This window comes from Lotus japonicus, chromosome 2 (assembly GCF_012489685.1).
Source record: "Lotus japonicus ecotype B-129 chromosome 2, LjGifu_v1.2".
In the NCBI taxonomy this organism is placed as follows: Eukaryota; Viridiplantae; Streptophyta; class Magnoliopsida; order Fabales; family Fabaceae; genus Lotus; species Lotus japonicus.
In genome coordinates, this window is record NC_080042.1 from 78,151,698 (window position 1) to 78,162,925 (window position 11,228).

The 11,228-nt window shown below is 36.9% G+C and overlaps 1 protein-coding gene across 1 annotated transcript; it reads right to left on the reverse strand.

Moving 5' to 3' along the window:
• Positions 1-4,744: 4,744 nt before the first annotated feature.
• LOC130739862 (protein IQ-DOMAIN 29-like) lies at positions 4,745-11,000 on the reverse strand. The gene is made up of 7 exons (XM_057592301.1): positions 10,767-11,000; positions 10,136-10,286; positions 9,707-9,997; positions 9,107-9,295; positions 8,778-8,858; positions 6,907-7,903; positions 4,745-5,076 (listed from the first exon to the last, which is right to left on the reverse strand). The coding sequence occupies exons 2-7, from the start codon at positions 10,235-10,237 to the stop codon at positions 5,045-5,047; spliced, it is 1,692 nt and encodes a 563-aa protein (XP_057448284.1). The 5' UTR covers positions 10,238-10,286; positions 10,767-11,000; the 3' UTR covers positions 4,745-5,044.
• Positions 11,001-11,228: the final 228 nt, after the last annotated feature.

An 11,228-nucleotide genomic window follows, 5' to 3' on the forward strand; every position in this document is an offset into this window, starting at 1 on the left:
TTTTTGAATCAAGAGTTGATTGGTGGAGAGGCTTACCACCAGCAGCACCTGAAGTTTTTTGACGTTTAGGGTCCCTGACGTTGTCAGAACCCGAGGTACCTTCATTCTTCTTCTTCTGCTCAGTTTCGGCGGCCCTCTTTTTCGCCGCCGCAGCAGACTGGGCGAGGTACTCCTTCATCTTGAGTGGGTTCGCGTCAACCTTGCCTTTTCCCATCGTAGCTGTACGGAAAACATCAATTAGACGAGATACATGAACAAAAAGAAAAAGAAGTTACGTACAAAGATTATAAACTTACTAAAAAATTGATTTAAAGTGCCGGATTTCGACGCCTCAATCAAGTCGTGACCGGAAATTACTGGTAGTGTGCGGAGGTAATCGGCGACGCCTTGTTCAGATTCATCCAAGGCGTCGTATGAAACAGATATTTTTCGGCGAGGGTTCTTTGTCCAGTAAAAAGGGAAGAGGGGGTTATTGTCAGAATCTCGGAACAAGTTCTTTATTTCGGGCGACTCCACAACTTTAAAGTATTTCTTCTGCCATACTTTGTAATGGCTTTTAAGGGCGGTAAACCGACTCATGTTCTTACGGGCTAATAGTGGAACCCATTTCACAGAAGTAGGTTTAGTGGTGACTGATTTATAGAAAAGGAAGAACAAGGGATAGGTTGGAGTGAAACTCAAGTGTTCACAAAGAATTTCAAAGCAGCGGAGGAAACCCCAGGCGTTGGGCTGGAGTTGGCAAGGCGCCACATTCAGAAAAGAAAGAACGTGACATATAAACGGCGAGAAAGGAAGTTTAATGTTTAAATCTAAGAAGAAGTAGCCATAAACAAAGAAAAAATCGGGCGATCCATCGTCTGGTTCTTTACGCAACAGAACACAGTCATCTTCGCCACATGGGAGGACATTCAACAGATGATCTTCATTATTCGAGGTGGCGGGATCTATCTTCGTGAACCCTTGAGCAGAAATTCGAAGCGAACTAATGCTCCCAACGCTGCTCCAGATAGAATGCAACAGACATTTATCTTCAACTAAATGCACGTCAGAGCGCCATTCAGGTGAAGACAAATCTCCGTTAGAGGAGAGAATTGAGTCTACAGAGCCGGCGGGACCGGAATCATCATGGGTAGAAGGCGAGGAATGAATTTCAATTATAGAAGGGGCGACAACTTCCTCCTCCGTGGAGGGTGAAGAAAGTTCTAGGGAAGAAAGGCTAGCGTTTGGTAAAGACATGCGAGGCAGTTTCATAAAAAGAAGATGAACAGAGTTAAAAGTAAAAAGAAGATGAACAGAGTTAAAAGAAGAAAGAAGATGAACAGAGTCAGAAAAAAGAAGTAAACGAAGAGTCTCAAGAAAGAGAAAAACTAACCAGAGGGAGAAACGTGAATTTGAGAAAGGAGAACGTCGGCGATAGGGGAGCACCGCGCAATGACGACGGCCGGAGGAAGAAAAGGTTCACCGGAGTTCAAAGAAGAGAATGAAAGCTGCGGTGAAAAGGGTTTTCAGAGCAAAAGTGAAAAATGAAAAGTGAAAAGGGGATTTTATAGAGAGAAAGGAAGAGAGAGAATGAGTGGGGGAAGATCGTGGGATCGTGGGATTTGAAATTCGAAAAGTTAGGAAGCGAAAAGACATTACTCCTCGAGACGCGCAACTGAAGATTGCATTTATAACAAATGATGACGAAATCCCGGAAAATAAGGATACGTGCGTCAGTTGAAAAGACGTGGTTGACGGTTATGATTAATGGCGACATATCTTTGAAACGGCAACAAAGGTGGCGAAGCGTGAAAATGGCGATGTAACAACGAAGGTAAAATGGCGATGAACGAATAAACAATAGAGGCGAACTACTAGGTAACATGATGAAGACATTTCAACTCTTTACTCGAGTCTCATGTCTTGGGGGCATGTGGACTGGGCGGGACATAAAGAAGATTATGTCCCGCCCAAAATGAACAATAAACCATTGACGATAGCCAAGGCGGGAAAGGCAACATGACGAGCTTCATTGCCCTCCCTTAGGTGATGGACCCACAAGCCAGCTGGAAGATTCCTTTGGATTTGTCTTATGTGTACGGGGATTTGGGCCCTGATTGTCAGGCCCAAATATAGGAAAGATCCATATCATGACCACCCCCTCTATAAAAGGGGAGGTCATCCACTTGTACGAGACCAACTTTTTCAGCATTAATGAGAATATTCCTTTTATGGTAGTTTTGCTATTTTAGTGCTCTGCTAGGGTTTACCTTTTGTCTTTCTCTTACATAAGCTTGCCCTAGTACAGAACACAAATTAATGTGGAAATTAAGTCAGGAATCTCCTAGAGTTTCTCTAATCACTTCATTGTGTTGGCTTGGCTGCATGTATCTCAAATTCACCAATGAAGTGTTTGAGGGAACTCTGGTGCATGCCTCTGACATCAACTGAGGTTGCATGATATGTATGTATTTATGAGGTTCCTTCCTTTCCTTTTTCTTATTTTCAAGTTGTCTTTGAAATTTGGATTTTGTCACTTACCAAGTTTGTTGTGTAGCATATAAAAAATGGTTTGTTCATTTAGCATATATATGCACATACATGAAGATGTGGAATTAATTGTAATCTATTTATGACAATCAGTAATTTAATTTAATTTGCAAATGACCTGATTAATTAGAGGCAACTTGAGATTGGCAAATTGCTCCAATCATATTAATTAGGCGAAGTAGCAAAGAGGTATTGATACAAAGTCAAAGAGGTATGCAATATATCATATCATCAGCTACCAATCTAAATCAGCCTTATGAATCACTTTATTATTTTTAAAATTTTCCTTCATTAAATAGATCCGTTATCCTTAATTTTATTTCTATCAAGATCATATGGGGTGAAAGTGTGAAACAGTTTCAATTATGAATCTCATTTTTATTTACCCTTATATTTTCTTCATAACACCGTTCAGTGGATTACATGACTAGACAGCCTATTGGAGAGACATATGCAGCCTATCTGAGTTTCCATCAGTCTCAGATTCTTAACTAAATTCCTTCATTTCAACTTGGTCTAAACTACTGAGATTGCTTAAACTATAGGAATGGCAACATGTTCTTGACCTGAGAATTGACCACTCAGGAAACATAACCAAACTTCTCAAAATATCTAGCATATAGTCAGTCATATACTCAAGTGGCATGTACCAAATCATGGAAGATCTTCAAATCCAGCTATTAATTCCTTTCGGTATACCAGGGAAATCTTTATCATCAACAATCACAAGATCCAGCTTTCCATTAATTTTGACATCCCCTGATCAGAACACTATATATAACATGTTTGGATCGGCTTTTCTTTATTCAGAATCAATTCTGAAATTCAGAAGCTTCCGCAAAATTGATTCTCACTTTAGAATCAATTCTACGTAGAAGGATTAAGGCTTAACAAACATACATGTAAACTAAAAGGAAAGAAGAAAGAACCCTCTTATAAATATATTGCACCATAAACCAATTAACTATTAGCTGCTTCATCAAAGGCTAATTTATCTGTAGACTGTATTACAGGCTATATATAACCAGCCTAGATTTCAGCTTCATGTGACAGTCATCACTAAAAAGTCAATCAGCAAAAACTAAAGTGTTAAATTAATTATATAAGGTAGAAAATGAAACAAGAATGAACCTATCTGGTAACATCAGCAGCACCATGATGAAGTTTCCAAACCTTGATCACCATTCACCAGTGATTCCGAGAGTTCCCCCAAACACTTCAATAAGGACGAAGAAAAACTGAGTCCTTAATGAACTGTTGAGGGGAACTCTAGGAGCACCAAATGTCCAAAATTCTGCTTTTTGCTTCATTAGATTGGTAATATCACAAAAGGTTCACATGTTAAATATATTAAATGATTACTTCAGTCAGCTAAGCTTCCGTGACATTTCATTATAAGTAATATAATTTATTATTATTCAAGTGAACCTGGACTAGAAAGTGGGCTATATGGATGATTTTGAAGACAAGACAAGTGGCCAAAGTCAACAGCTTTTTTTCAATTTCTTTTCCCTCTCCATCATTTTCCAGCTTCTTTTTCAGGATAAGTACTCCCTTTTTAAATGAATCTTGTATATACTCCATATTCAGGAGTATATGTAAACATGGACACAGAAAAGCTTCACAATTCCAGAGGCCACTAAAAAATTCTCCCCAAAACCGCCAGACAAAATGCAACAATAACATGGACCACTTTTTCTTGGGCATCGATCTTCCACATCTGGTAGTTCATTGTGGGGTTGCTTACAGCAGCAACATGGTAATGAATGTGTTTAGGTATAACTGGAATATTATGTCAAAAGGAATTTGTAACGGCTACCACTGAAATGTACTGTTCCTTGTTCACAAAATCATATTGAAAACATTTATATTTTTGTCAATGCTTAAGTGGCATCCAATGAAGGCCACATAAGCACACTCCATTAGATTTTGGACGTCCGGCTAATAGAAGGGTTTGATTTTCGCACGTCATAAAATTCAAGGAACAATGTCACTCCTATTAAACATGAGAGATCCAAATTGCATAATCGCAATAGATGAAGGACTAAAACTTCAATTAAGTCTATGTTCTTTCGAGTGCTCGTAAGAATTGCACTGCTCTCCGGGTGTAGAAGCAAACTCTGCTGAGATGAGCTTGGTCTCACTCCATATCAAGACTTTACTTCTGGTGACAGAATGTTACATACTTACATTCCATCGCAAAAGAACTCGTACATTGATACTGAATAAAGTTAAGCTTTCTTGAAACAATTGTTTGAAGTTTGAACAATACATCAGTTGCTAGAAAAAGTGAAAAACCAGTACATCAGTTTAGATCTGTAAATATATACCCACAAAAAATACTCCTTTACTAAAAGAAAGTCAATACAAGACTCTTGATCAAAATATATATCCCTCTTTTGTATCTACGACCACAAATAAGATATAATGGTGAGTAAAGAAAGCCTGCAATGTCATCCAAGCATACTTTTTACTCTATTCGTCTTTACCTCCTTGAAGTAAAGATTGCATAAAATCACCTTCTCCACTGAGGCTGCATCATCTTGTCTGAAATTGATAGTATACATAGAACACAGTGAGTAATGGAAACAGTAAAGCGCAAATAACAGAGGACACTAATATTTGATGTGTATAAAATCCACATGTCTTATGCTTGATTAATCATGCATAATAGAATTCCTTTTGATGAAGACCATGACACTTATTGCTAATTTTAAAAGAATTCTTTATTTATGCATACAGAATTATTGTGTTTTCTAGAACATTATAGTCTTTTACGAAAATTTAAGTTACCAAAATTCTGGTGAAGAAACCCCCAGACCTTGCTGCACTAACTGTTTCAGTGGAAACTTTTGCTACAAACCTCATATTACACAAATCTGGTGTCTGTAGATAGCAACGAAGCCCTTTTACCACTATGTGGGATTGGCTACATGGATCAGGTGACACCATAATGTATTTCATGAAATAAGTTCAAAGATAGACCATTTAACTCTACATCTCTCTTAATTTGGCCTAAACTTTTCCTTGGTCTTCCGCTACCTCTAACAATTGACTATCTTCCATTTTATCAATTCTCCTTGTGCTTTTAGGAGTTTTCTCCACACAAGACCAAACGACCTTAGACATATTCTTACAGCTTTCACAAGGACATTGAAGCCTATTTCAGGCACTAGGACTGCACCACAGTCAACTTTAAGCCCTTATCATTTTTACTTGGTATTGGATGCGCATAAAAAACATATCCAAGAGTAAGTGCCACAAGGCACGCCTTTTGCGGGTGATATAGTCCTAAATGCACAGTTGAGAGAAGAAAAAAATAATAAGCTAGGGTCTTAGACAAACTTTGGAAGCATGTAATTTTTCTTTCAAGTTGAAGTAAACTGAAGTGCAAAGGAGAAACACTGGCTATAGCTAAGAGTTAAAAATTAGAAACCATACAAAATCACAAGTCAGACGGTTTAAGTATCATGGGTTAGTTAGGTCCAGTATACAAAACGATGAGAAAATGAAGAAAGATGTGATCCACAGGATTCAAGGAAGATAGATGGGTTGTTCAAGTGTTATTTGTGATAGAAGTATCAATCAAGCTAAGAAAAAAAATATTACCATAGTTATAAGACAAGTGAAGTGATGTTTTACCAGATCGAATATTGGGCAGCAAACAACCAACAAGAAGTAAAATTAATGCTAAAAAGATGAGAGTGTTGTCGTGGATATGTGCGCACACAAGATAAGATTGGATTAACAATAAATTTATTAAAGCTGAGTTGGGGTAGCAACTATTGTAGAAAAGATGATAGAATATTGCCTTATGTTGCTTGGGCATGTAAGACCAGTAGAAGTTCTAATAAGGTACAGGGGTCAGGTGAATAGTTTTCCTATAGGGCCAAAACATTAAGAAGGCCAAAACATGATTTATTATACGGTACTTTATTTTATCCTTTATTACTTTAGCAATTTAATACACGGTTGAAATTAATCAACATCATTCCAAAGAGACTTAGAAGAGATTGGCAATCAAGCATAGAGTAAGAAAGCAATATGTACAGCACATTCATTATAAATATACAAAACACAATTAACTTTTGTGGAGGGAAACATTTTTTTAATAAAAGCAAATACATTATTCTTTTCAAATTAAATTTTGTGGAGGACAAACATTTTTTAATAAAAGCAAATACATTATTCTTTTCAAGCATGTGACGTTAGTAGTCTAGCGAGGTCTAGTAGTAAACTAGAAAAAATCATTCATCAGAACAGCAAAATTTTCCTAACCATAATACACATGAGCATGTCAATTGATACTGGTGTCTATGCACGCCAGACCTTTAACCAATCAAACAATGAAAAAGGTCAAAAATCCATAATGCTTACCAGTTCCGTCCCTTGAAGAAGACAGAGATCTATCAGTCCTTATCACCCCTCTTCCGCCCATGGAAATTAGTTCTGCTCTTGGGGAAAATGAACCTGACTTACTATTAAAGGAAGATGAAAGTGAATGCCGCCTGGTCATACTATTTTTGTCAGCCAAATCAGTAGCAAATCTTGGGGAGCCTTGTCCTCTTAGCCTAGCTTTAGCAGATTCAGTAGGAGCCATATAACTGGGCAGTCTTGGAGTGTTATGCAACTCATTATCCTTATCATTAAAATTGGCAGGTAATGAGGCCCTTCTTTGGTAATTGTTGCTGATAATTTTGTCACCATCATTCAAGTCTTCATTAACTCCTTGAATTTTATCATCTCCGCCATTCTGCACACTAGTCTGCAAGACAGTAATAGGAGCCTTAAGTGGTTCATTATTATTCTCTTCTTTTGCTTGCTGTTCAAGACTTTTGTCAGACCCAGACTCTTTTGACTTTGGCGCTGTCGAATCTTTCACTTTCTCTGAAGAGGCATTTGGACCCTGCTCTGAAAGATCAGTAACAATATGATCTGAAATTTTCCTAGTGGTGGTCTGTTTTCTTTTCTCATTAACAGCCTCAGGCCTGTCCGAACCATTTTGCATGCGAGATTTCTTAAGACTAGTTTTATCAATTTCCTTATGTGGTTGTTCCTGAGATGGAGGCACCGAGTGGTTTGCAATTGCATCCTTCTTTGGACGCTGTTTAAATTTGTTAGAACCTGAAATTGAGCTATCTTCAGCTTTCGCAGCAGGAGATTTCCGGGTATTTCTTTTAACTTGTCCCTTCTCAACTGTTTGACCACTTCTATTTTTTTCTTTAGACACTGAGTCAAGTTTCTTCTCTAACTTAGGAAGAGGTTTCCAAAAGTGTGACCTTGTCCAGCGGTCAAGCCACTTCCAAGCCAAGTTAGGTTCTCCAAGATCACCATTGAGGGATAGAGGAAGTACATTGGAAGATGAAGCCAAAAGCTGAAATGGATAACACATTTAATGAGATAACTTAGTTTCAAAACAAAAGGAACAAAAAAGAAACAATAAAAGAAAAAACACCAGTTTTTTGCAACCACTGTTATAACATTCATCTTAATAAATCATGAGTAGAAGGCTAAATGAGCAAAACAAGGCTAAGCCTTATCAACTTACAATCAACACTCACAATACGAGGTTCATTGGTTCAGGACCAAAATAATTTGTCACTCAACACTAACAATTACTGGAACAATTGGTACACATTAACGTCATTCTCCACAATGCAGGCAGTTCAAGAATAAATTGGATACTACATGATGGAGAAACGTCAATTGAAACATACAGTGAATATAAATTGTGGTGTAGATCAAGATCATGAACATAGAAATATAACAAAAGCAAGTTGAAGACATATAATGTGAGAGGATTTCAGGAGTCCAAAATTCAATAGTCAAGAAGATTTTGAGACTGGGAAAATAGCTTAATTAAGCGGTTATAGTTATCAAATAAGCACTTATTCATAAGTTTGTGAGGGAAGCATATTGACACAAGTTTTAAGGAGTTTATAGGTAGGTATAAACGTTTTTTCATAAGCTAATTTGAGAAGCTTATCAAAATAGTTTGTAGGTAGGTCATAAGCTAATTCCAAAACTTAACCAAGCACCTGCTTACGAGCTTATGCTATAAGATAAGTTTAAATAAGCTCTTCCAAATGCACCTATCCTCAAGCTCACAAAATAGGGGGGAAGAACCCTTCCATGGAAAGTAAAATTACCAACGGATAATAATATCTTGGAGTTTTAATTTAAATAAGTCATATTTCAGAAGTACCTAAAAGAAACTAAATCTATGAACATTAATTAAAAGTACCTACCTTCTGGATAAAGACACTGTCTGACAGCTTCTCTGCTTGTGTAGATGTAACTAGCCCAGTGGAATTTGAACATTGAGTATCCTGGCAAAAAAAAGTTGAAGCAACGGTTAGTGAAGCAAATGAAGGGCAGGGAGCATGGAATTGATGACATTCATCTTTTCATCCACGCCATGGAATATGTTCTACAAATCACTAGAAGAGGCCAAATGAATGATAGAAAACCCCTTTTAATACTGACTAAATAAGAAACCTCCACATTTCCGCCTAGAAGGTCAGGAAGAATAATGCCCAGATCATTGTACTGGCTGAATTAATCAAATAACTTTTACCTTTCGAATTTTCAGGACTGCAAGCCCAAAATCAGAACGCCTAACATTGTAACCGCGAGCCAATGCTTGAAATTTAACAATTCCTTTCACACAATATAATGCAGAAACAGCTTGCCTTCTAACCAGGTGGCCACGGATAAGAGCTTGCAGTTGTGTGATAGCTCTGAGTGTTTGAAATGCTCGACGAGCCTTCAATGAAAAACAGCAAGAATCACTTTAAGCGTTTATTAATTATATATAGAGAAACTTCCTCATAAATAACCAATGCTTAGGAAGTTTGCATGTGATAGCTTACACACTGAGAATCAATGGGTACAGCAATTCTTGATCAAATAAATAATGATACAGTATGATTTCAAACAAAAATGCATAAACTGGACAGATTAAAGCTATAACAGTAAACGAAATGCCCACATTGTCATTCTATTCTATTACTGAATATTTAAAACATTGAAAGTAAGATAACTGTGGTTGTATAACACATCGGTATCTATTAACATTTCCAGTGCATTGATATATCGAATGCCAATGATGTCTTCCAAATAATTATAACCAAGTTATATCAGCTGGTATAGCAGAATTGTATCAGGGAGTAATTACCTGATAGCCTCTACAGGCAGCCTGAAGTTTTATAGCTGCTTCTGTAAGCTGGAGTTTCTCGAGATCCTCTTTAGTTTCCACATTAGCAATAGGCTGAGCATGAGCCTCTTTATCTCCATTTGAAAGAACATCCCTGTCATTCGATGGCCTGCTAACTACTTCCTTTTCTGAAACCACTCCTTGAGTAGCATTAGTTCCAGATAGAGGTGCGGATATGATCAAAGAATCCACAGTTTGAGCCGACACGGACACCTCAGAAGACCCCAGCACATCCTTGTTACTTGAAGGTTTCTTTGTACATAAATAAATTAAAACAAAAGTTACAACTTGTCTAAGTACTCACAACCTAAAGGCAACAATATTGACATTTTCTCTGCCTTCCCTAACAAATCATTAACACAAATGGGTATCAAACATGAAAAAACTTACAAAAATATCATCATTCTTTGATGAATTAGACTTGGATGATGATTTCTTCTTCCCCAAGAGTAAGTTCTTGAACCATTTCCCAGGACTTCGTCCTTTCCCCATAACAGCAAAGATCAATGTTTTACAAAGCACAAAACTCAAGCATCAAAATCTGCAAAAAAAAACATATACAATTGACCCTCAATTACAAGCTAATTAGATGTTAAACAAGATTAAACAAGCAAACATAAAACTTAATTTAAGAAACCCCATAAAGTAACAGCCCAACAAATATTCATTCATTCTCAAGTAAGATAATGGACATGTGGGCAAGTCATGCGGAGAAAAATACCATAAAAGAGTTGAAGACTCCAAAACCAAAACCATACCCCACTACTCACTACCTAATTTCCAATAGGGACAGACAAGAACAAGAACAAAAACTAGAAGTCAAAAGGAAGCCCTAGAATTGCAATTAATTCTAAACAGCACCAAACATGAGTCAACTTCACACACCTTCCTTAAATAACACATTAATATTTAACAAAAACCAAACCTAATAAAAAAAAAAACAAAACCCAGTGAAGAAAACACAGAATACAACAGATTCATGCCAGTAATTACAGAAGAAGAAAAAAGAGAAAGTAGGAACCCTAATCGTCCAATGCTGAAGAAATGTGGATTGGGGGTAGAGGGAAGGGTGAGAATGAAGAAGAAAGTTTCCGGTTTTGGTTGCAGTGATTTGCAGTAGTATAATAGAGTGAGTGAGTGAGTGAGTGAGTGAGTGAAGAGCGACAAGAGCATGTGAAATGAAGATAAAGAGCATCTGAGAGAGAGAAAGAGAGTATGGCTAAAAACTGAAAAGTAACGTCATAGATTCTCTTCTACGAGGTTTCAGCTAAGAAACAAACAACAAATATATATATATATATATATATATATATCCTCGTATTTTCCTAACAACAATATTTGAACAATTTAAATTACTGATTCTGTTTGCTTCATTAATTAAATAAACATTTGCTGTGGATATGAGTATTTAATACTGAATTTATCAGGAAAATTTGAACACTTATTTCTTTACTAAATTTAATTTATGTTCATTAATGTTTAT